A 25,698-nucleotide genomic window follows, 5' to 3' on the forward strand; every position below is an offset into this window, starting at 1 on the left:
AATCCTCCATCCTGGTTTGTGTTTCCCCATTTCTCCAGTCCTACAGCCTGGGTGTAATCCTCCATCCTGGTTTGTGTTTCCCCATTTCTCCAGTCCTACAGCTTGGGTGTAATCCCATCCTCTCTATAACACTCTGCTCATACATAATGCTAATTGTAAATTCACACCTAAATCATAGATTTGAGAGTTCATTCACACTCTGCTTTTCTCTCAGTCCACTCTATCTTTCTGTCCCTATGTGTCTTGTCTTCAATTTCCCTCACTCTATTTCCCCCACTTTCATGACATTTATTAAGTCTCCCGATCTTCCCATTATCACGTGTTGGCCACAACTATCCCACTGAGAGGTGAAAGAAAGATAGATAATCTAGCTTGATGTAGTGAGGGGAGTCAGTGTGTGTACAGATATAGGGATCTTACATTTGAGCCAGTTTGCTACAGCAGGAAAATCTTACAGCAACAGGAAATGTGCATTGCACATGCAAGTGTGTGTGACTTACGCGCAAGGCAGAGCAGGAGCAGGGCACGCAGGGAGAGGGAGAGGGGGGTTGGGAGGAGTAGAGATCTCGGGCCAGGCCTCATTGTGTATTGAGCCTCAGTAGCTGTCTGATCAATGCTTCCTCTGTGACACGGGACACAGGCGCCGTGCAACAGAGCAGAGCACAGCAGAGCACAGCAGAGCACAACTAGGGCTGTAGTGACACACAACTAAACTGGGGTTTTACCAGTACACAACACACACGTTTCTTCAGAGCTGCAGTCTTTTGATAAAACACCACCGATCTAACACCACAGCATCGATCTAGAATGTCTTACAACGTTGCTGCGAACTATCAGCACACAACTAGCCAGATGACTGTCTGCCAACAGAGCTGCTCTGCTGTGTAGGACTACATAACTAAACATCAAATCAATGGAGCAAAGCAATGATACAAACCAACAGGCTAGAACCACTCAAATGGCAAACTACAGACCAGAATCCCAACACCAAACAAACCAATATCTTTACTCTACATCAGCCAGACAGACACATCGGAGTAAACCATCTGAAACAAGTCATTATACTGTTTCTGTACCCATATCTCTCAACTCGGGGCTCCATCCCCACACATGATACTTTTGACAACACAAACACGTCATCAGCTAAATTGTCTCCCACGGTTCACTATCACACATCACCGTCTCCAACTGTGATGGTAACTGCTTTACAAATGACTACAGTCTCCCTGTGTGATATAAACACCCTACAGGATCACACGTACAGCATTACTCTATAGGCTACATCTCTCTCTCTCTATCCGTCCCACTGTAGAGATGTAACGTGTATGTATGTCAACCCTCTGTATGTTTATACAGGATCACAATGTCTCTCTCTGCTGCACACGGCTGCTTCCAGTCACTATGTTCAGTCCCTGTGTTGAGTCTCGTGTTCACTGCCCGCTCCAGTGAGCTCAGTTCAGCTGCTGCGGTCCGTGTGGAGTTGGTTGTTGGTTCTGATTGGCGGCTCCTAATGCAGCAGCGGCGAGGGCCCGGCCCGGAGAGCGTATAACTTACTGAGGGTGACCGGACTGCAGCACACACCTCGCTGAACACTGTCTGATTGAGGAGAACAGCGGTGTTATCCCCAGATTGCTACAAAGTCCTCTGCCTTCTGTCTGCAATTAGCCAGTCAATACTACCACTACCCACCGTGTGCCCTGGTACTGTCAATACTACCACTACCCACCGTGTGCCCTGGTACTGTCAATACTACCACTACCCACCGTGTGACCTGGTACTGTCAATACTACCACTACCCACCGTGTGCCCTGGCACTGTCAATACTACCACTACCCACCGTGTGCCCTGGTACTGTCAATACTACCACTACCCACCGTGTGCCCTGGTACTGTCAATACTACCACTACCCACCGTGTGCCCTGGTACTGTCAATACTACCACTACCCACCGTGTGCCCTGGTACTGTCAATACTACCACTACCCACCGTGTGCCCTGGTACTGTCAATACTACCACTACCCACCGTGTGCCCTGGTACTGTCAATACTACCACTACCCACCGTGTGCCCTGGTACTGTCAATACTACCACTACCCACCGTGTGCCCTGGTACTGTCAATACTACCACTACCCACCGTGTGCCCTGGTACTGTCAATACTACCACTACCCACCGTGTGCCCTGGCACTGAAGTAGCATGGAATCTCCAAGTCCCTAACAGCAACCACACCAGAACCTGACACCAAGGAAATTGCTCTGTGCTCTCTGTCGTTGTAGCTCGGAAAGGATATTGTCCCTCTGATCCAAACAAAGTCTATTGTGTTTTCTCTTCTCGTCTCATCCCCCTCTCTCGTTGTGGTTGTTTTGTTATCTTGTCGCCCCCTCTCTCTCTATCCTCAGTCAGGTCAATATAGTGGGACAGTGCTTTAGTTTCTGGTTGTTTCCTCTTCCTCCTCCTCTTCCCCTCTGTCGTTCAGTATATGTTCAGTATATGTTCAGTATATCCCAGAGTAATGTCAGCTGTCTATCTGTCCGTCTGTGTCTGGTTTATATAACCCCTGTTCTCCTCCCACAGCCTGCCTGCTTCCACTCTCTATCAGTGTGTGTAAGTGTGTGTGTGTTAGTCCGCGGATGCATATTTAGCATTTTAGTTATTTTGTGAAGGTTTGGGGTGTGGATGCGACAATGACTGTCTTTCAGGTCAGAGAACAGTGGCTGTGTGTGTGACCGCCCAGCAGTCCATTCAGACAGGGTATATAGTTGGATCTGTTTAGGATGTTAGTGGCAAGGCCTTCTTCCCCTACAATCCCTCGGTTGAAACCCAGAGACAGAGAGGCAGGGAGACAGGGAGGCAGGGAGACAGTGAGACAGGGAGACAGTAAGACAGGGAGACAGAGAGACAGGGAGACAGAGAGACAAGGAGACAGGGAGACAGGGAGACAGAGTGACAGAGTGACAGAGTGACAGAGTGACAGGGAGACAAGGAGACAAGGAGACAGGGAGACAGAGTGACAGGGAGACAAAGAGGCAGGGAGACAGAGAGACAGAGAGACACAAACCTCATTGAGGTCCTCTATGTCCATTGTCCTGTTTCATAGTCACTGTATTAAGACAGTCCATAATGGCTGCATGTGTGTGTGTCTGTATGCGTGTTCTTAGAACAGTGTGTGTGTGTGTGTGTGTGTGTCTGTATGCGTGTTCTTAGAACAGTGTGTGTGTGTCTGTATGCGTGTTCTTAGAACAGTGTGTGTGTGTGTGTGTGTGTCTGTATGCGTGTTTTTAGAACAGTGTGTGTGTGTGTGTGTGTGTGTGTGTGTGTGTGTGTCTGTATGCGTGTTATTAGAACAGTGTGTGTGTGTCTGTATGCGTGTTTTTAGAACAGTGTGTGTGTGTGTGTGTGTCTGTATGCGTGTTATTAGAACAGTGTGTGTGTGTGTGTGTGTGTGTGTGTGTGTGTGTGTTTGGTAGCATGTTCATGTTTTCATGCATTTGTGAGCATGTGACCGTGGCTCCTGTTGATGTCAGTAAGTGCTTGATGAGACTGTAAATACACTCTGTTTCTCCCAGTCTTTAACACAGTAATGAGACATACATGTATGCACCTCTAAGATATCACAGGGTTTGCACACAGTAGGCTAGTCATTTTCTACTCCATCTGTCATAACACAAATGTATATTTTGCTCTACCCGGCATTCAGGGGTTAACCTTTACTGCAGTGGGCTAAGTCAGGGTCAGAGTGTTTCTTGGTAGTCTTAAACAAATCTACTTTCAAACCAAAATATACACCTCACACACATGGTTATGGGCTTAAAAGAAGAAGACATCTGTACCATGTCAGATATAGAGTTGAAATGTATTACATTTTGAGTTTGCATCCCAATATTACACTTTATATACATCACAGAAGACTGAAATATAACAAAACTGTTTGACATAGAAACACCAGATTGTTCAGTGTCAAAAAACAAGGTTTTTTCATTATGAAATGTTGACAACTATGAATAACATTCCACCCATGAGGCCACTAGGTCATTTGACTGCAGGGAAGTGAGACATGCCTTGCTTAAGGGCACAACAGCATATGGTACCTTGGATTGCAAGGTGACATTTTCCACCTCTCTAACCACTAGGATACTACTGACCACCCCTAGGCCAGGTCGAGCATGCAGTTACTCACCATAACCAAGTCCAAAACACCCCACTGCAAAACCACTGGGGAGGAAAACATTCCACAGTGTTATGCTGTGTTGTACTAACTAAATGTGAGTCGGCGACTGCCCCCACCAGTACCTCAATGCTCCAGTCCCTGAACAGTTCAGATGAATCTTCCTCTGTCACAAACCATATTCATATTCAACACAACACTAATGTATTCAATTAGACATGCTCTCGCATTATGATACAGTCATCTGTGTGTGTGTGCGTGCGTGCGTGCGTGCGTGCATGCGTGCGTGCGTGCGTATGTGTGCATCTACCAGCGTGTTTTGTCGCAGTGTGCGGAAAGCCAATGCTCTCCCCATCCCTCTCCCTCAGTTCCTCGTCCAAATCAAATGTGTTATCGGCTTCATTGGCAACACAATGGAATAAGTGTTGCCAAAGCACTTAAGGGGCTTAAGTCAGCGGTGTGATGAAAATATTAAGTACTCCAACATCCTTCCACGGTTCCCCGGCTGCTTAAGCATGGCGGTGAGGTCACCTCCAGCATTTAATACCGTAGATATTAAAAGAGTAAGTGTTCTTACAACCATGGATACACTACCTATACTGAGGCAGGCAGCGCCTATGGCGGAATGAGCAGCATGGGGGGTTGTGGGATATCTCTGAATAAGCAGTTGGGTCTGGGTCTGGCTGAGTGTCTGATGCCCCAGATCCTATCAGTTCATCTGAGATAACATTTCTCTTCTCTGTGTGTGTGTGTGTGTGTGTGTGTGTGTGTGTGTGTGTGTGTGTGTGTGTGTGTGTGTGTGCAATACAGTAACTCTGTAGGAGGAAGGAGGTGTAGTGTGGGGGCTGTGCTTTGGCAAAGTGGGTGGGGTTATATCCTACCTGTTTGGCCCTGTCCGGGGGTATCATCGGATGGGGCCACAGTGTCTCCTGACCCCTCCTGTCTCAGCCTCCAGTATTTATGCTGCAGTAGTTTATGTGTCGGGGGGTTAGAGTCAGTTTGTTATATCTGGAGTACATCTCCTGTCTTATCTAGTGTCCTGTGTGAATTTAAGTATGCTCTCTCTAATTCTCTCTTTCTCTCTTTCTTTCTCTCTCTTGGAGGACCTGAGCCCTAGGACCATGCCTCAGGACTACCTGGCATGATGACTCCTTGCTGTCCCCAGTCCACCTGGCCGTGCTGCTGCTCCAGTTACAACTGTTCTGCCTGCGGCTATGGAACCCTGACCTGTTCACCGGACGTGCTACCTATCCCAGACCTGCTGTTTTCAACTCTCTAGAGACAGCAGGAGTGGTAGATACTTTTAATGAACGGCTATGAAAAGCCAACTGACATTTACTCCTGAGGTGCTGACTTGCTGCACCCTCGACAACTACTGTGATTATTATTATTTGACCATGCCGGTCATTTATGAACATTTGAACATCTTGGCCATGTTCTGTTATAATCTCCACCCGGCCCAGCCAGAAGAGGACTGGCCACCCCTCATAGCTTGGTTCCTCTCTAGGTTTCTTCCTAGGTTCTGGCCTTTCTAGGGAGTTTTTCCTAGCCACCATGCTTTTACACCTGCATTGCTTGTTGTTTGAGGTTTTAGGCTGGGTTTCTGTACAGCACTTTGAGATATCAGCTGAGAAGGGCTATATAAATACATTTGATTTGATTTGTGTAGGGGTTTGATGCTTGGAGATGGAGCAAGAAGGAGAGAGAGAGGGAACTGTCTCTTTGTATGTGTGTGAGAGAGAGAACTGTCTCTTTGTATGTGTGTGAGAGAGAGAACTGTCTCTTTGTATGTGTGTGAGAGTGAGAGTATGTGTGTGAGAGTGGGAGGGGGAACTGTCTCTTTGTATGTGTGTGAGAACTCTCTTTGTATGTGTGTGAGAGTGAGAACTGTCTCTTTGTATGTGTGTGAGAGAGAGAACTGTCTCTTTGTATGTGTATGTGTGTGAGAGTGAGAACTGTCTCTTTGTATGTGTGTGAGAGAGAGAACTGTCTCTTTGTATGTGTGTGAGAGTGAGAGTATGTGTGTGAGAGTGGGAGGGGGAACTGTCTCTTTGTATGTGTGTGAGAACTCTCTTTGTATGTGTGTGAGAGTGAGAACTGTCTCTTTGTATGTGTGTGAGAGTCAGAACTGTCTCTTTGTATGTGTGTGAGAGTGAGGGGGAACTGTCTCTTTGTATGCGTGTGAGAGTGAGGGGGAACTGTCTCTTTGTATGTGTGTGAGAGTGAGAACTGTCTCTTTGTATGCGTGTGAGAGTGAGGGGGAACTGTCTCTTTGTATGCGTGTGAGAGTGAGGGGAAACTGTCTCTTTGTATGTGTGTGAGAGTGAGAACTGTCTCTTTGTATGTGTGTGAGAGTGAGAGGGAACTGTCTCTTTGTATGTGTGTGAGAGAGAGAACTGTCTCTTTGTATGTCTGTGAGAGTGAGAACTGTCTCTTTGTATGCGTGTGAGAGTGAGGGGAAACTGTCTCTTTGTATGTGTGTGAGAGTGAGAGAACTGTCTCTTTGTATGTGTGTGAGAGAGAAAACTGTCTCTTGTATGTGTGTGAGAGTGAGAGGGGGAACTGTCTCTTTGTATGTGTGTGAGAGTGAGAACTGTCTCTTTGTATGTGTGTGAGAGTGAGAGAACTGTCTCTTTGTATGTGTGTGAGAGTGAGAGGGGGAACTGTCTCTTTGTATGTGTGTGAGAGTGAGAGAACTGTCTCTTTGTATGTGTGTGAGAGTGAGAGGGGGAACTGTCTCTTTGTATGTGTGTGAGAGTGAGAGGGGGAACTGTCTCTTTGTATGTGTGTGAGAGAGAAAACTGTCTCTTGTATGTGTGTGAGAGTGAGAGGGGGAACTGTCTCTTTGTATGTGTGTGAGAGTGAGAACTGTCTCTTTGTATGTGTGAGAGTGAGAACTGTCTCTTTGTATGTGTGTGAGAGTGAGAACTGTCTCTTTGTATGTGTGTGAGAGTGAGAACTGTCTCTTTGTATGTGTGTGAGAGAGAAAACTGTCTCTTGTATGTGTGTGAGAGGGGGAACTGTCTCTTTGTATGTGTGTGAGAGTCAGAACTGTCTCTTTGTATATGTGTGAGAGTGAGAACTGTCTCCTTGTATGTGTGTGAGAGTGAGAGTATGTGTGTGAGAGTGGGAGGGGGAACTGTCTCTTTGTATGTGTGTGAGAACTCTCTTTGTATGTGTGTGAGAGTGAGAACTGTCTCTTTGTATGTGTGTGAGAGTCAGAACTGTCTCTTTGTATGTGTGTGAGAGTGAAAACTGTCTCTTTGTATGTGTGTGAGAGTGAGGGGGAACTGTCTCTTTGTATGCGTGTGAGAGAGAGAACTGTCTCTTTGTATGTCTGTGAGAGAGAGAACTGTCTCTTTGTATGTGTGTGAGAGAGAGAACTGTCTCTTTGTATGTGTGTGAGAGAGAGAACTGTCTCTTTGTATGTGTATGTGTGTGAGAGTGAGAACTGTCTCTTTGTATGTGTGTGAGAGAGAGAACTGTCTCTTTGTATGTGTGTGAGAGTGAGAGTATGTGTGTGAGAGTGGGAGGGGGAACTGTCTCTTTGTATGTGTGTGAGAACTCTCTTTGTATGTGTGTGAGAGTGAGAACTGTCTCTTTGTATGTGTGTGAGAGTCAGAACTGTCTCTTTGTATGTGTGTGAGAGTGAGGGGGAACTGTCTCTTTGTATGCGTGTGAGAGTGAGGGGGAACTGTCTCTTTGTATGTGTGTGAGAGTGAGAACTGTCTCTTTGTATGCGTGTGAGAGTGAGGGGGAACTGTCTCTTTGTATGCGTGTGAGAGTGAGGGGAAACTGTCTCTTTGTATGTGTGTGAGAGTGAGAACTGTCTCTTTGTATGTGTGTGAGAGTGAGAGGGAACTGTCTCTTTGTATGTGTGTGAGAGAGAGAACTGTCTCTTTGTATGTCTGTGAGAGTGAGAACTGTCTCTTTGTATGCGTGTGAGAGTGAGGGGAAACTGTCTCTTTGTATGTGTGTGAGAGTGAGAGAACTGTCTCTTTGTATGTGTGTGAGAGAGAAAACTGTCTCTTGTATGTGTGTGAGAGTGAGAGGGGGAACTGTCTCTTTGTATGTGTGTGAGAGTGAGAACTGTCTCTTTGTATGTGTGTGAGAGTGAGAGAACTGTCTCTTTGTATGTGTGTGAGAGTGAGAGGGGGAACTGTCTCTTTGTATGTGTGTGAGAGTGAGAGAACTGTCTCTTTGTATGTGTGTGAGAGTGAGAGGGGGAACTGTCTCTTTGTATGTGTGTGAGAGTGAGAGGGGGAACTGTCTCTTTGTATGTGTGTGAGAGAGAAAACTGTCTCTTGTATGTGTGTGAGAGTGAGAGGGGGAACTGTCTCTTTGTATGTGTGTGAGAGTGAGAACTGTCTCTTTGTATGTGTGAGAGTGAGAACTGTCTCTTTGTATGTGTGTGAGAGTGAGAACTGTCTCTTTGTATGTGTGTGAGAGTGAGAACTGTCTCTTTGTATGTGTGTGAGAGAGAAAACTGTCTCTTGTATGTGTGTGAGAGGGGGAACTGTCTCTTTGTATGTGTGTGAGAGTCAGAACTGTCTCTTTGTATATGTGTGAGAGTGAGAACTGTCTCCTTGTATGTGTGTGAGAGTGAGAGTATGTGTGTGAGAGTGGGAGGGGGAACTGTCTCTTTGTATGTGTGTGAGAACTCTCTTTGTATGTGTGTGAGAGTGAGAACTGTCTCTTTGTATGTGTGTGAGAGTCAGAACTGTCTCTTTGTATGTGTGTGAGAGTGAAAACTGTCTCTTTGTATGTGTGTGAGAGTGAGGGGGAACTGTCTCTTTGTATGCGTGTGAGAGTGAGGGGGAACTGTCTCTTTGTATGTGTGTGAGAGTGAGAACTGTCTCTTTGTATGTGTGTGAGAGTGAGAGGGAACTGTCTCTTTGTATGTGTGTGAGAGTGAGAGGGAACTGTCTCTTTGTATGCGTGTGAGAGAGAGAACTGTCTCTTTGTATGTCTGTGAGAGTGAGAACTGTCTCTTTGTATGCGTGTGAGAGTGAGGGGAAACTGTCTCTTTGTATGTGTGTGAGAGTGAGAGAACTGTCTCTTGTATGTGTGTGAGAGTGAGAACTGTCTCTTTGTATGTGTGTGAGAGTGAGAACTGTCTCTTTGTATGTGTGTGAGAGTGAGAAGGGGAACTCTCTCTTTGTATGTGTGTGAGAGAGAAAACTGTCTCTTGTATGTGTGTGAGAGTGAGAGGGGGGAACTGTCTCTTTGTATGTCTGTGAGAGTGAGAACTGTCTCTTTGTAAGTGTGTGAGAGAGAAAACTGTCTCTTTGTATGTGTGTGAGAGTGAGGGGGAACTGTCTCTTTGTATGTGTGTGAGAGAGAGAACTCTTTTTATGCGTGTGAGAGAGAGAGAGAACTGTCTCTTTGTATGTGTGTGAGAGTGAGAGGGAACTGTCTCTTTGTATGTGTGTGAGAGTGAGAGGGAACTGTCTCTTTGTATGTGTGTGAGAGAGAAAACTGTCTCTTTGTATGTCTGTGAGAGTGAGAACTGTCTCTTTGTATGCGTGTGAGAGTGAGGGGAAACTGTCTCTTTGTATGTGTGTGAGAGTGAGAGAACTGTCTCTTGTATGTGTGTGAGAGTGAGAACTGTCTCTTTGTATGTGTGTGAGAGTGAGAGGGGGAACTCTCTCTTTGTATGTGTGTGAGAGAGTAAACTGTCTCTTGTATGTGTGTGAGAGTGAGAGGGGGAACTGTCTCTTTGTATGTGTGTGAGAGAGAGAGAGAGAGAACTGTCTCTTTGTATGTGTGTGAGAGTGTGGGAGAACTGTCTCTTTGTATGTGTGTGAGAGTGAGGGGGAACTGTCTCTTTGTATGTGTGTGAGAGTGAGAGGGGGAACTCTCTCTTTGTATGTGTGTGAGAGAGTAAACTGTCTCTTGTATGTGTGTGAGAGTGAGAGGGGGAACTGTCTCTTTGTATGTGTGTGAGAGAGAGAGAACTCTTTTTATGCGTGTGAGAGAGAGAGAGAGAACTGTCTCTTTGTATGTGTGTGAGAGTGTGGGAGAACTGTCTCTTTGTATGTGTGTGAGAGTGAGGGGGAACTGTCTCTTTGTATGTGTGTGAGAGTGAGAGAACTGTCTCTTGTATGTGTGTGAGAGTGAGAACTGTCTCTTGTATGTGTGTGTGAGAGAGAGAAAGAACTGTCTCTTGTATGTGTGTGAGAGTGAGAACTGTCTCTTGTATGTGTGTGAGAGTGAGAACTGTCTCTTTGTATGTGTGTGAGAGTGAGAACTGTCTCTTTGTATGTGTGTGAGAGTGAGAACTGTCTCTTTGTATGTGTGTGAGAGAGGGAACTGTCTCTTTGCATGTGTGTGAGAGTGAGAACTGTCTCTTTGTATGTGTGTGAGAGTGAGGGGGAACTGTCTCTTTGTATGTGTGTGAGAGAAAGAACTGTCTCTTTGTATGTGTGTGAGAGAGAGAAATGTCTCTTTGTATGTGTGTGAGAGAGAGAACTGTCTCTTTGTATGTGTGTGAGAGAGAGATCTGTCTCTTTGTATGTGTGTGAGAGAGAGATCTGTCTCTTTGTATGTGTGTGAGAGAAAGAACTGTATCTTTGTATGTGTGTGAGAGAGAGATCTGTCTCTTTGTATGTGTGAGAGAGAGAGAGAGAGAGAGAGAGAGAGCAAACTGTCTCTGTGTGTGTGCGAGAGCGAGCGAGAGAGCAAGTGTATGTGTGTGTATGATGTGCGTGTGTGAGCATGCACATACACGAGTGTGTGTCCATGCCTAACACATACATCACATGACAGTCCCCACCTCTCTCTGTTGTTTGTCTCTACAGCCACAGCTCTAGCTAATGTTAACGCCGCTCCTGCAGCCATGATGTAATCCAACACGTTCTCTGTCAACTGCCCTCATTAGAAAAGTCACAGCAACACAGTGTATGGATACTATTAAACCCTGCATTTAACAGCCACTACTCAGCCTGTACACAAAAACACATCGATCCCAGTCTACATGGCAATTGAAGAAGATCTGCTGCAGTCAAAGCAGCAGGTTAAATCCAGAGCTCTAACTACTCCTCTAGTGTGAGGTGTTATCTGTCCACACAGAGAAACCTGTGGTGAGGATGCCTGGTTATCCCTGTTCTACCTACCATCCTGAGGTGAGCTAAGCTTCTCCACCCTCTGTGAGCTGGGCAGACAGGCCGGTGTGTGTATAGGGGGGTGTTGTGTGTGTCAGGGCCCATGCTTATGTTGCCGAATGAGGAGTGCCTTTGTGTTGCTGCGTGCTACACGGTGTGTGACGTAGCTGGTAGGGGGTCGAGGGTGGGCTCATTGTGGTGTTACGTAGCTGGTAGAGGGTCGAGGGTGGGCTCATTGTGGTGTTACGTAGCTGGTAGAGGGTCATTGTGGTGTGTGATGTAGCTGGTAGGGGGTCGAGGGTGGGTTCATTGTGGTGTGTGATGTAGCTGGTAGAGGGTCGAGGGTGGGTTCATTGTGGTGTGTGATGTAGCTGGTAGAGGGTCGAGGGTGGGTTCATTGTGGTGTGTGATGTAGCTGGTAGGGGGTCGAGGGTGGGTTCATTGTGGTGTGTGATGTAGCTGGTAGGGGTCGAGGGTGGGTTCATTGTGGTGTCTGACGTAGCTGGTAGGGGTCGAGGGTGGGTTCATTGTGGTGTGTGACGTAGGTGGTAGGGGTCGAGGGTGGGTTCATTGTGGTGTGTGACGTAGGTGGTAGGGGTCGAGGGTGGGTTCATTGTGGTGTGTGACGTAGCTGGTAGGAGTCGAGGGTGGGTTCACTGTGGTTTTACGTAGCTGGTAGGGGGTCGAGGGTGGGTTCATTGTGGTGATAGATGTAGCTGGTAGGGGGTCGAGGGTGGGTTCATTGTGGTGTGTGATGTAGCTGGTAGAGGGTCGAGGGTGGGTTCATTGTGGTGTGTGACGTAGCTGGTAGGAGTTGAGGGTGGGATCATTGTGGTGTGTGACGTAGCTGGTAGGAGTCGAGGGTGGGTTCATTGTGGTGTGTGATGTAGCTGGTAGGGATCGAGGGTGGGTTCATTGTGGTGTGTGATGTAGCTGGTAGGGATCGAGGGTGGGTTCATTGTGGTGTGTGATGTAGCTGGTAGGAATCGAGGGTGGGTTCATTGTGGTGTGTGATGTAGCTGGTAGGGATCGAGGGTGGGTTCATTGTGGTGATAGAGGTAGCTGGTAGGGGGTCGAGGGTGGGTTCATTGTGGTGTGTGATCTAGCAAGTAGGGGTCGAGGGTGGGTTCATTGTGGTGTGTGATCAAACTGGTAGGGGTCGAGGGTGGGTTCATTGTGGTGTGTGATGTAGCTGGTAGAGGGTCGAGGGTGGGTTCATTGTGGTGTGTGATGTAGCTGGTAGAGGGTCGAGGGTGGGTTCATTGTGGTGTGTGATGTAGCTGGTAGGGGGTCGAGGGTGGGTTCATTGTGGTGTGTGATGTAGCTGGTAGGGGTCGAGGGTGGGTTCATTGTGGTGTCTGACGTAGCTGGTAGGGGTCGAGGGTGGGTTCATTGTGGTGTGTGACGTAGGTGGTAGGGGTCGAGGGTGGGTTCATTGTGGTGTGTGACGTAGGTGGTAGGGGTCGAGGGTGGGTTCATTGTGGTGTGTGACGTAGCTGGTAGGGGGGTCGAGGGTGGGTTCATTGTGGTGTGTGACGTAGCTGGTAGGAGTCGAGGGTGGGTTCATTGTGATGTGTGACGTAGCTGGTAGAGGGTCGAGGGTGGGTTCATTGTGGTGTGTGATGTAGCTGGTAGGGGGTCGAGGGTGGGTTCATTGTGGTGTTACGTAGCTGGTAGAGGGTTGAGGGTGGGTTCATTGTGGTGTGTGACGTAGCTGGTAGGGGTCGAGGGTGGGTTCATTGTGGTGTGTGACGTAGGTGGTAGGGGTCGAGGGTGGGTTCATTGTGGTGTGTGACGTAGCTGGTAGGAGTCGAGGGTGGGTTCACTGTGGTTTTACGTAGCTGGTAGGGGGTCGAGGGTGGGTTCATTGTGGTGATAGATGTAGCTGGTAGGGGGTCGAGGGTGGGTTCATTGTGGTGTGTGATGTAGCTGGTAGAGGGTCGAGGGTGGGTTCATTGTGGTGTGTGACGTAGCTGGTAGGAGTTGAGGGTGGGATCATTGTGGTGTGTGACGTAGCTGGTAGGAGTCGAGGGTGGGTTCATTGTGGTGTGTGATGTAGCTGGTAGGGATCGAGGGTGGGTTCATTGTGGTGTGTGATGTAGCTGGTAGGGATCGAGGGTGGGTTCATTGTGGTGTGTGATGTAGCTGGTAGGAATCGAGGGTGGGTTCATTGTGGTGTGTGATGTAGCTGGTAGGGATCGAGGGTGGGTTCATTGTGGTGTGTGATGTAGCTGGTAGGGATAGAGGGTGGGTTCATTGTGGTGATAGATGTAGCTGGTAGGGGGTCGAGGGTGGGTTCATTGTGGTGTGTGATCTAGCAAGTAGGGGTCGAGGGTGGGTTCATTGTGGTGTGTGATCAAACTGGTAGGGGTCGAGGGTGGGTTCATTGTGGTGTGTGACGTAGCTGGTAGGGGTCGAGGGTGGGTTCATTGTGGTGTATGATGAAGCTGGTAGGAGTCGTGGGTGGGTTCATTGTGGTGTGTGATGTAGCTGGTAGAGGGTCGAGGGTGGGTTCATTGTGGTGTGTGATCAAACTGGTAGGGGTCGAGGGTGGGTTCATTGTGGTGTGTGACGTAGCTGGTAGGGGTCGAGGGTGGGTTCATTGTGGTGTATGATGAAGCTGGTAGGAGTCGTGGGTGGGTTCATTGTGGTGTGTGATGTAGCTGGTAGAGGGTCGAGGGTGGGTTCATTGTGGTGTGTGATGTAGCTGGTAGAGGGTCGAGGGTGGGTTCATTGTGGTGTGTGACGTAGCTGGTAGGGGGTCGAGGGTGGGTTCATTGTGGTGTGTGATGTAGCTGGTAGGGGTCGAGGGTGGGTTCATTGTGGTGTGTGACGTAGCTGGTAGGGGTCGAGGGTGGGTTCATTGTGGTGTGTGACATAGGTGGTAGGGGTCGAGGGTGGGTTCATTGTGGTGTGTGACGTAGGTGGTAGGGGTCGAGGTTGGGTTCATTGTGGTGTGTGACGTAGCTGGTAGGAGTCGAGGGTGGGTTCACTGTGGTTTTACGTACCTGGTAGGGGGTCGAGGGTGGGTTCATTGTGGTGATAGATGTAGCTGGTAGGGGGTCGAGGGTGGGTTCATTGTGGTGTGTGATGTAGCTGGTAGAGGGACGAGGGTGGGTTCATTGTGGTGTGTGACGTAGCTGGTAGGAGTCGAGGGTGGGTGCATTGTGGTGTGTGATGTAGCTGGTAGGGATCGAGGGTGGGTTCATTGTGGTGTGTGATGTAGCTGGTAGGGATCGAGGGTGGGTTCATTGTGGTGTGTGATGTAGCTGGTAGGGATCGAGGGTGGGTTCATTGTGGTGATAGATGTAGCTGGTAGGGGGTCGAGGGTGGGTTCATTGTGGTGTGTGATCTAGCTGGTAGGGGTCGAGGGTGGGTTCATTGTGGTGTGTGATCTAGCTGGTAGGGGGTCGAGGGTGGGTTCATTGTGGTGTGTGATGTAGCTGGTAGGGATCGAGGGTGGGTTCATTGTGGTGATAGATGTAGCTGGTAGGGGGTCGAGGGTGGGTTCATTGTGGTGTGTGATCTAGCTGGTAGGGGTAGAGGGTGGGTTCATTGTGGTATGTGACGTAGCTGGTAGGGGTCGAGGGTGGGTTCATTGTGGTGTATGATGAAGCTGGTAGGAGTCGTGGGTGGGTTTATTGTGGTGTGTGACGTAGCTGGTAGAGGGTTGAGGGTGGGTTCATTGTGGTGTATGATGAAGCTGGTAGGAGTCGAGGGTGGGTTCATTGTGGTGTATGATGAAGCTGGTAGGAGTCGAGGGTGGGTTCATTGTGGTGTGTGACGTAGCTGGTAGAGGGTCGAGGGTGGGTTCATTGTGGTGTGTGATGTAGCTGGTAGAGGGTCGAGGGTGGGTTCATTGTGGTGTTACGTAGCTGGTAGGGGGTCGAGGGTGGGTTCATTGTGGTGTGTGATGTAGCTGGTAGAGGGTCGAGGGTGGGTTCATTGTGGTGTGTGATGTAGCTGGTAGGGATCGAGGGTGGGTTCATTGTGGTGTGTGATGTAGCTGGTAGGGATCGAGGGTGGGTTCATTGTGGTGTGTGATGTAGCTGGTAGGGATCGAGTGTGGGTTCATTGTGTTGTGTGATGTAGCTGGTAGAGGGTCGAGGGTGGGTTCATTGTGGTGTGTGATGTAGATGGTAGAGGGTCGAGGGTGGGTTCATTGTGGTGTGTGACGTAGCTGGTAGGGGGTCGAGGGTGGGTTCATTGTGGTGTGTGACGTAGCTGGTAGGAGTCGAGGGTGGGTTCATTGTGATGTGTGACGTAGCTGGTAGAGGGTCAAGGGTGGGTTCATTGTGGTGTGTGATGTAGCTGGTAGGGGGTCGAGGGTGGGTTCATTGTGGTGTTACGTAGCTGGTAGAGGGTCGAGGGTGGGTTCATTGTGGTGTGTGACGTAGCTGGTAGGGGTCGAGGGTGGGTTCATTGTGGTGTGTGATGTAGATGGTAGAGGGTCGAGGGTGGGTTCATTGTGGTGTGTGACGTAGCTGGTAGAGGGTCGAGGGTGGGTTCATTGTGGTGTGTGACGTAGCTGGTAGAGGGTCGAGGGTGGGTTCATTGTGGTGTGTGATGTAGCTGGTAGAGGGTCGAGGGTGGGTTCATTGTGGTGTGTGACGTAGCTGGTAAGGGTCGAGGGTGGGTTCATTGTGGTGTGTGATGTAGATGGTAGAGGGTCGAGGGTGGGTTCATTGTGGTGTTACGTAGCTGGTAGGGGGTCGAGGGTGGGTTCATTGTGGTGTGTGATGTAGCTGGTAGAGGGTCGAGGGTGGGTTCATTGTGGTGTTACGTAGCTGGTAGGGGGTCGAGGGTGGGTTCATTGTGGTGTGTGATGTAGCTGGTAGAGGGTCGAGGGTGGGTTCATTGTGGTGTGTGATGTAGATGGTAGAGGGTCGAGGGTGGGTTCATTGTGGTGTGTGATGTAGCTGGTAGAGGGTCGAGGGTGGGTTCATTGTGGTGTTACGTAGCTGGTAGGGGGGTCGAGGGTGGGTTCATTGTGGTGTGTGATGTAGCTGGTAGAGGGTCGAGGGTGGGTTCATTGTGGTGTGTGATGTAGCTGGTAGAGGGTCGAGGGTGGGTTCATTGTGGTGTGTGATCTAGCTGGTAGGGGTCGAGGGTGGGTTCATTGTGGTATGTGACGTAGCTGGTAGGGGTCGAGGGTGGGTTCATTGTGGTGTATGATGAAGCTGGTAGGAGTCGTGGGTGGGTTCATTGTGGTGTGTGACGTAGCTGGTAGAGGGTTGAGGGTGGGTTCATTGTGGTGTATGATGAAGCTGGTAGGAGTCGAGGGTGGGTTCATTGTGGTGTATGATGAAGCTGGTAGGAGTCGAGGGTGGGTTCATTGTGGTGTGTGACGTAGCTGGTAGAGGGTTGAGGGTGGGTTCATTGTGGTGTGTGACGTAGCTGGTAGAGGGTTGAGGGTGGGTTCATTGTGGTGTATGATGAAGCTGGTAGGAGTCGAGGGTGGGTTCATTGTGGTGTATGATGAAGCTGGTAGGAGTCGAGGGTGGGTTCATTGTGGTGTGTGACGTAGCTGGTAGAGGGTCGAGGGTGGGTTCATTGTGGTGTGTGATGTAGCTGGTAGAGGGTCGAGGGTGGGTTCATTGTGGTGTGTGACGTAGCTGGTAGAGGGTTGAGGGTGGGTTCATTGTGGTGTGTGACGTAGCTGGTAGAGGGTTGAGGGTGGGTTCATTGTGGTGTATGATGAAGCTGGTAGGAGTCGAGGGTGGGTTCATTGTGGTGTATGATGAAGCTGGGAGGAGTCGAGGGTGGGTTCATTGTGGTGTGTGACGTAGCTGGTAGAGGGTCGAGGGTGGGTTCATTGTGGTGTGTGATGTAGCTGGTAGAGGGTCGAGGGTGGGTTCATTGTGGTGTGTGACGTAGCTGGTAGGGGTCGAGGGTGGGTTCATTGTGGTGTGTGATGTAGATGGTAGAGGGTCGAGGGTGGGTTCATTGTGGTGTGTGACATAGCTGGTAGAGGGTCGAGGGTGGGTTCATTGTGGTGTTACGTAGCTGGTAGGTGGTCGAGGGTGGGTTCATTGTGGTGTGTGACGTAACTGGTAGGAGTCGAGGGTGGGTTCATTGTGATGTGTGATGTAGCTGGTAGGGATCGAGGGTGGGTTCATTGTGGTGTGTGATGTAGCTGGTAGAGGGTCGAGGGTGGGTTCATTGTGGTGTGTGACGTAGCTGGTAGGGGGTCGAGGGTGGGTTCATTGTGGTGTGTGACGTAGCTGGTAGGAGTCGAGGGTGGGTTCATTGTGATGTGTGCCGTAGCTGGTAGAGGGTCGAGGGTGGGTTCATTGTGGTGTGTGATGTAGCTGGTAGGGGGTCGAGGGTGGGTTCATTGTGGTGTTACGTAGCTGGTAGAGGGTTGAGGGTGGGTTCATTGTGGTGTGTGACGTAGCTGGTAAGGGTCGAGGGTGGGTTCATTGTGGTGTGTGATGTAGATGGTAGAGGGTCGAGGGTGGGTTCATTGTGGTGTGTGATGTAGCTGGTAGAGGGTCGAGGGTGGGTTCATTGTGGTGTTACGTAGCTGGTAGGGGGTCGAGGGTGGGTTCATTGTGGTGTGTGATGTAGCTGGTAGAGGGTCGAGGGTGGGTTCATTGTGGTGTGTGATGTAGCTGGTAGAGGGTCGAGGGGGGGTTCATTTGTGGTGTGTGATCTAGCTGGTAGGGGTCGAGGGTGGGTTCATTGTGGTATGTGCCGTAGCTGGTAGGGGTCGAGGGTGGGTTCATTGTGGTGTATGATGAAGCTGGTAGGAGTCGTGGGTGGGTTCATTGTGGTGTGTGATGTAGCTGGTAGAGGGTTGAGGGTGGGTTCATTGTGGTGTATGATGAAGCTGGTAGGAGTCGAGGGTGGGTTCATTGTGGTGTATGATGAAGCTGGTAGGAGTCGAGGGTGGGTTCATTGTGGTGTGTGACGTAGCTGGTAGAGGGTCGAGGGTGGGTTCATTGTGGTGTGTGATGTAGCTGGTAGAGGGTCGAGGGTGGGTTCATTGTGGTGTGTGATGTAGCTGGTAGGGATCGAGGGTGGGTTCATTGTGGTGTGTGATGTAGCTGGTAGGGATCGAGGGTGGGTTCATTGTGGTGTGTGTATGTAGCTGGTAGGGATCGAGGGTGGGTTCATTGTGGTGTGTGATGTAGCTGGTGGAGGGTCGAGGGTGGGTTCATTGTGGTGTGTGACGTAGCTGGTAGGGGGTCGAGGGTGGGTTCATTGTGGTGTGTGACGTAGCTGGTAGGAGTCGAGGGTGGGTTCATTGTGATGTGTGACGTAGCTGGTAGAGGGTCGAGGGTGGGTTCATTGTGGTGTGTGATGTAGCTGGTAGGGGGTCGAGGGTGGGTTCATTGTGGTGTTACGTAGCTGGTAGATGGTCGAGGGTGGGTTCATTGTGGTGTGTGACGTAGCTGGTAGGGGTCGAGGGTGGGTTCATTGTGGTGTGTGATGTAGATGGTAGAGGGTCGAGGGTGGGTTCATTGTGGTGTGTGACGTAGCTGGTAGAGGGTCGAGGGTGGGTTCATTGTGGTGTGTGATGTAGCTGGTAGAGGGTCGAGGGTGGGTTCATTGTGGTGTTACGTAGCTGGTAGGGGGTCGAGGGTGGGTTCATTGTGGTGTGTGACGTAGCTGGTAGGAGTCGAGTGTGGGTTCATTGTGATGTGTGACGTAGCTGGTAGGGATCGAGGGTGGGTTCATTGTGGTGTGTGATGTAGCTGGTAGAGGGTCGAGGGTGGGTTCATTGTGGTGTGTGACGTAGCTGGTAGGGGGTCGAGGGGTGGGTTCATTGTGGTGTGTGACGTAGCTGGTAGGAGTCGAGGGTGGGTTCATTGTGATGTGTGACGTAGCTGGTAGAGGGTCGAGGGTGGGTTCATTGTGGTGTGTGACGTAGCTGGTAGAGGGTCGAGGGTGGGTTCATTGTGGTGTGTGATGTAGCTGGTAGAGGGTCGAGGGTGGGTTCATTGTGGTGTTACGTAGCTGGTAGGGGGTCGAGGGTGGGTTCATTGTGGTGTGTGACGTAGCTGGTAGGAGTCGAGTGTGGGTTCATTGTGATGTGTGATGTAGCTGGTAGGGATCGAGGGTGGGTTCATTGTGGTGTGTGATGTAGCTGGTAGAGGGTCGAGGGTGGGTTCATTGTGGTGTGTGACGTAGCTGGTAGGGGGTCGAGGGTGGGTTCATTGTGGTGTGTGACGTAGCTGGTAGGAGTCGAGGGTGGGTTCATTGTGATGTGTGACGTAGCTGGTAGAGGGTCGAGGGTGGGTTCATTGTGGTGTGTGATGTAGCTGGTAGGGGGTCGAGGGTGGGTTCATTGTGGTGTTACGTAGCTGGTAGAGGGTTGAGGGTGGGTTCATTGTGGTGTGTGACGTAGCTGGTAGGGGTCGAGGGTGGGTTCATTGTGGTGTGTGATGTAGATGGTAGAGGGTCGAGGGTGGGTTCATTGTGGTGTGTGATGTAGCTGGTAGAGGGTCGAGGGTGGGTTCATTGTGGTGTTACGTAGCTGGTAGGGGGGTCGAGGGTGGGTTCATTGTGGTGTGTGATGTAGCTGGTAGAGGATCGAGGGTGGGTTCATTGTGGTGTGTGACGTAGCTGGTAGGGGTCGAGGGTGGGTTCATTGTGGTGTGTGACGTAGGTGGTAGGGGTCGAGGGTGGGTTCATTGTGGTGTGTGACGTAGCTGGTAGGAGTCGAGGGTGGGTTCACTGTGGTTTTACGTAGCTGGTAGGGGGTCGAGGGTGGGTTCATTGTGGTGATAGATGTAGCTGGTAGGGGGTCGAGGGTGGGTTCATTGTGGTGTGTGATGTAGCTGGTAGAGGGTCGAGGGTGGGTTCATTGTGGTGTGTGACGTAGCTGGTAGGAGTTGAGGGTGGGATCATTGTGGTGTGTGACGTAGCTGGTAGGAGTCGAGGGTGGGTTCATTGTGGTGTGTGATGTAGCTGGTAGGGATCGAGGGTGGGTTCATTGTGGTGTGTGATGTAGCTGGTAGGGATCGAGGGTGGGTTCATTGTGGTGTGTGATGTAGCTGGTAGGAATCGAGGGTGGGTTCATTGTGGTGTTGTGATGTAGCTGGTAGGGATCGAGGGTGGGTTCATTGTGGTGTGTGATGTAGCTGGTAGGGATAGAGGGTGGGTTCATTGTGGTGATAGATGTAGCTGGTAGGGGGTCGAGGGTGGGTTCATTGTGGTGTGTGATCTAGCAAGTAGGGGTCGAGGGTGGGTTCATTGTGGTGTGTGATCAAACTGGTAGGGGTCGAGGGTGGGTTCATTGTGGTGTGTAACGTAGCTGGTAGGGGTCGAGGGTGGGTTCATTGTGGTGTATGATGAAGCTGGTAGGAATCGTGGGTGGGTTCATTGTGGTGGTGTGACGTAGCTGGTAGAGGGTTGAGGGTGGGTTCATTGTGGTGTGTGATGTAGCTGGTAGAGGGTCGAGGGGTGGGTTCATTGTGGTGTGTGATGTAGCTGGTAGACGGTCGAGGGTGGGTTCATTGTGGTGTGTGACGTAGCTGGTAGGGGGTCGAGGGTGGGTTCATTGTGGTGTGTGATGTAGCTGGTAGGGGTCGAGGGTGGGTTCATTGTGGTGTGTGACGTAGCTGGTAGGGGTCGAGGGTGGGTTCATTGTGGTGTGTGACATAGGTGGTAGGGGGTTGAGGGTGGTTCATTGTGGTGTGTGACGTAGGTGGTAGGGGGTCGAGGTTGGGTTCATTGTGGTGTGTGACGTAGCTGGTAGGAGTCGAGGGTGGGTTCACTGTGGTTTTACGTACCTGGTAGGGGGTCGAGGGTGGGTTCATTGTGGTGATAGATGTAGCTGGTAGGGGGTCGAGGGTGGGTTCATTGTGGTGTGTGATGTAGCTGGTAGAGGGACGAGGGTGGGTTCATTGTGGTGTGTGATGTAGCTGGTAGGAGTCGAGGGTGGGTGCATTGTGGTGTGTGATGTAGCTGGTAGGGATCGAGGGTGGGTCATTGTGGTGTGTGATGTAGCTGGTAGGGAATCGAGGGTGGGTTCATGTGGGTGTGTGATGTAGCTGGTAGGATCGAGGGTGGGTTCATTGTGGTAGATGTAGCTGGTAGGGAGGGGGTCCGAGGGTGGGTAGGGATCGAGGGTGGGTTCATTGTGGTGTGTGATGTAGCTGGTAGGGGGTCGAGGGTGGGTTCATTGTGGTGTGTGATCTAGCTGGTAGGGGTCGAGGGTGGGTTCATTGTGGTGTGTGATGTAGCTGGTAGGGGTCGAGGGTGGGTTCATTGTGGTGTGTGATGTAGCTGGTAGGAGTCGAGGGTGGGTTCATTGTGGTGTGTGATGTAGCTGGTAGAGGGTCGAGGGTGGGTTCATTGTGGTGTGTGATGTAGCTGGTAGGGGGTCGAGGGTGGGTTCATTGTGGTGTGTATGTAGCTGGTAGAGGGTCGAGGGTGGGTTCATTGTGGTGTGTGATGTAGCTGGTAGGGGTCGAGGGTGGGTTCATTGTGGTGTGTGATGGTGAGGCGAGGGTGGCGTTCATGTGGTGTGTGACTGTAGCTGGTAGAGGCGTCGAGGGTTGGCTCTGGCGTTCATTTGGCTTGTGATGTAGAGGTTTAGTAGAGGGTCAGGGTGTGTCATGTGGTGTGTGACGAGCTGGTTCGAGGGGGTGGGTTCATTGTGGTGTGTGACGTTAGTGGTAGAGGGTCGCGGGTGGGTCATTGTGCGTGTGTGATGTAACGCTGGTAGAGGGAATTCGAGGGTGGGTTCATTGTGGTGTGTGTGACGTAGGATGGTAAGGGTCGAGGGTGTGGTTCATTTGTGGTGTGTGATGTAGATGGTAGAGGGTCGGAGGGTTGATTTCATTGTGGTGTGTGTGTCTGAGCTGGTTAGAGGGTCGCGGTGGGTTCATTGTGGTGTTACGTAGCTGGTACGGGGGTCGAGGTTGGGTTCATTGTGGATGTGTGTGAATGTAGCTGGTTTAGTCGAGGGTCGAGGGTGGGTTCATTGTGGTGTGTGACGTAGCTGGTAGGGTCGGTCGGGTGGGTTCATTGTGGTGTTGATGTAGATGGTAGATGAGCTAAGAGGGTCGAGGGTGGGTTCATTGTGTGGTTGTGTGACGTAGCTGGTTAGAGGGTCGAGGGTGGGTTCATTGTGGTGTGTGATGTAGCTGGTAGAGGGTCGAGGGTGGGTTCATTGTGGTGTTACGTAGCTGGTAGGTGGTCGAGGGTGGGTTCATTGTGGTGTGTGACGTAACTGGTAGGAGTCGAGGGTGGGTTCATTGTGATGTGTGATGTAGCTGGTAGGGATCGAGGGTAGTTCATTGTGGTGTGTGATGTAGCTGGTTAGAGGGTCGAGGGTGGGTTCATTGTGGTGTGTGATGTAGCTGGTAGGGGGTCGAGGGTGGGTTCATTGTGGTGTTACGTAGCTGGTAGAGGGTCGAGGGTGGGTTCATTGTGGTGTGTGACGTAGCTGGTAGGGGTCGAGGGTGGGTTCATTGTGGTGTGTGATGTAGATGGTAGAGGTCGAGGGTGGGTTCATTGTGGTGTGTGACGAAGCTGGTAGAGGGTCGAGGGTGGGTTGTTCATTGTGGTGTGTGACGTAGCTGGTAGAGGGGTCGAGGGTGGGTATCATTGTGGTGTGTGATGTAGCTGGTAGAGGGTCGAGGGTGGGTTCATTGTGGTGTGTGACGTAGCTGGTAAGGGTCGAGGGTGGGTTCATTGTGGTGTGTGATGTAGATGGTAGAGGGTCGAGGGTGATTTCATTGTGGTGTGTGATGTAGCTGGTAGAGGGTCGAGGGTGGGTTCATTGTGGTGTTACGTAGCTGGTAGGGGGTCGAGGGTGGGTTCATTGTGGTGTGTGATGTAGCTGGTAGAGGGTCGAGGGTGGGTTCATTGTGGTGTGTGACGTAGCTGGTAGGGGTCGAGGGTGGGTTCATTGTGGTGTGTGATGTAGATGGTAGAGGGTCGAGGGTGGGTTCATTGTGGTGTGTGACGTAGCTGGTAGAGGGTCGAGGGTGGGTTCATTGTGGTGTGTGATGTAGCTGGTAGAGGGTCGAGGGTGGGTTCATTGTGGTGTTACGTAGCTGGTAGGTGGTCGAGGGTGGGTTCATTGTGGTGTGTGACGTAACTGGTAGGAGTCGAGGGTGGGTTCATTGTGATGTGTGATGTAGCTGGTAGGGATCGAGGGTAGGTTCATTGTGGTGTGTGATGTAGCTGGTAGAGGGTCGAGGGTGGGTTCATTGTGGTGTGTGACGTAGCTGGTAGGGGGTCGAGGGTGGGTTCATTGTGGTGTGTGACGTAGCTGGTAGGAGTCGAGGGTGGGTTCATTGTGATGTGTGCCGTAGCTGGTAGAGGGTCGAGGGTGGGTTCATTGTGGTGTGTGATGTAGCTGGTAGGGGGTCGAGGGTGGGTTCATTGTGGTGTTACGTAGCTGGTAGAGGGTTGAGGGTGGGTTCATTGTGGTGTGTGACGTAGCTGGTAAGGGTCGAGGGTGGGTTCATTGTGGTGTGTGATGTAGATGGTAGAGGGTCGAGGGTGGGTTCATTGTGGTGTGTGATGTAGCTGGTAGAGGGTCGAGGGTGGGTTCATTGTGGTGTTACGTAGCTGGTAGGGGGTCGAGGGTGGGTTCATTGTGGTGTGTGATGTAAGCTGGTAGAGGGTCGAGGGTGGGTTCATTGTGGTGTGTGATGTAGCTGGTAGAGGGTCGAGGGGGGGGTTCATTGTGGTGTGTGATCTAGCTGGTAGGGGTCGAGAGTGGGTTCATTGTGGTATGTGACGTAGCTGGTAGGGGTCGAGGGTGGGTTCATTGTGGTGTATGATGAAGCTGGTAGGAGTCGTGGGTGGGTTCATTGTGGTGTGTGATGTAGCTGGTAGAGGGTTGAGGGTGGGTTCATTGTGGTGTATGATGAAGCTGGTAGGAGTCGAGGGTGGGTTCATTGTGGTGTATGATGAAGCTGGTAGGAGTCGAGGGTGGGTTCATTGTGGTGTGTGACGTAGCTGGTAGAGGGTCGAGGGTGGGTTCATTGTGGTGTGTGATGTAGCTGGTAGAGGGTCGAGGGTGGGTTCATTGTGGTGTGTGATGTAGCTGGTAGGGATCGAGGGTGGGTTCATTGTGGTGTGTGATGTAGCTGGTAGGGATCGAGGGTGGGTTCATTGTGGTGTGTGATGTAGCTGGTAGGGATCGAGGGTGGGTTCATTGTGGTGTGTGATGTAGCTGGTGGAGGGTCGAGGGTGGGTTCATTGTGGTGTGTGACGTAGCTGGTAGGGGGTCGAGGGTGGGTTCATTGTGGTGTGTGACGTAGCTGGTAGGAGTCGAGGGTGGGTTCATTGTGATGTGTGACGTAGCTGGTAGAGGGTCGAGGGTGGGTTCATTGTGGTGTGTGATGTAGCTGGTAGGGGGTCGAGGGTGGGTTCATTGTGGTGTTACGTAGCTGGTAGATGGTCGAGGGTGGGTTCATTGTGGTGTGTGACGTAGCTGGTAGGGGTCGAGGGTGGGATCATTGTGGTGTGTGATGTAGATGGTAGAGGGTCGAGGGTGGGTTCATTGTGGTGTGTGACGTAGCTGGTAGAGGGTCGAGGGTGGGTTCATTGTGGTGTGTGATGTAGCTGGTAGAGGGTCGAGGGTGGGTTCATTGTGGTGTTACGTAGCTGGTAGGGGGTCGAGGGTGGGTTCATTGTGGTGTGTGACGTAGCTGGTAGGAGTCGAGTGTGGGTTCATTGTGATGTGTGACGTAGCTGGTAGGGATCGAGGGTGGGTTCATTGTGGTGTGTGATGTAGCTGGTAGAGGGTCGAGGGTGGGTTCATTGTGGTGTGTGACGTAGCTGGTAGGGGGTCGAGGGTGGGTTCATTGTGGTGTGTGACGTAGCTGGTAGGAGTCGAGGGTGGGTTCATTGTGATGTGTGACGTAGCTGGTAGAGGGTCGAGGGTGGGTTCATTGTGGTGTGTGACGTAGCTGGTAGAGGGTCGAGGGTGGGTTCATTGTGGTGTGTGATGTAGCTGGTAGAGGGTCGAGGGTGGGTTCATTGTGGTGTTACGTAGCTGGTAGGGGGTCGAGGGTGGGTTCATTGTGGTGTGTGACGTAGCTGGTAGGAGTCGAGTGTGGGTTCATTGTGATGTGTGATGTAGCTGGTAGGGATCGAGGGTGGGTTCATTGTGGTGTGTGATGTAGCTGGTAGAGGGTCGAGGGTGGGTTCATTGTGGTGTGTGACGTAGCTTGTAGGGGGTCGAGGGTGGGTTCATTGTGGTGTGTGACGTAGCTGGTAGGAGTCGAGGGTGGGTTCATTGTGATGTGTGACGTAGCTGGTAGAGGGTCGAGGGTGGGTTCATTGTGGTGTGTGATGTAGCTGGTAGGGGGTCGAGGGTGGGTTCATTGTGGTGTTACGTAGCTGGTAGAGGGTTGAGGGTGGGTTCATTGTGGTGTGTGACGTAGCTGGTAGAGGGTCGAGGGTGGGTTCATTGTGGTGTGTGATGTAGCTGGTAGAGGGTCGAGGGTGGGTTCATT

The 25,698-nt window shown here is 51.0% G+C and overlaps 1 protein-coding gene across 5 annotated transcripts in view; it reads right to left on the minus strand.

Moving 5' to 3' along the window:
- Window positions 1-25,698, minus strand: part of LOC109900811 (cell adhesion molecule 4) — a 101,885-nt gene that overhangs the window by 44,195 nt on the left and 31,992 nt on the right. The window contains exon 1 of one of the 5 annotated variants that reach the window (XM_031802584.1): window positions 501-949. The exons of the other annotated variants lie outside the window; for them this stretch is intronic. Coding sequence (XP_031658444.1) covers window positions 501-582 — 82 coding nt within the window. The 5' untranslated portion in view covers window positions 583-949. Of the gene's footprint in view, window positions 1-500; window positions 950-25,698 lie in introns of those variants that run through there. 5 annotated transcript variants of the gene reach the window in all.

The sequence above is a fragment of the Oncorhynchus kisutch genome, linkage group LG2, assembly GCF_002021735.2.
Source record: "Oncorhynchus kisutch isolate 150728-3 linkage group LG2, Okis_V2, whole genome shotgun sequence".
NCBI classification, from domain to species: domain Eukaryota; kingdom Metazoa; phylum Chordata; class Actinopteri; order Salmoniformes; family Salmonidae; genus Oncorhynchus; species Oncorhynchus kisutch.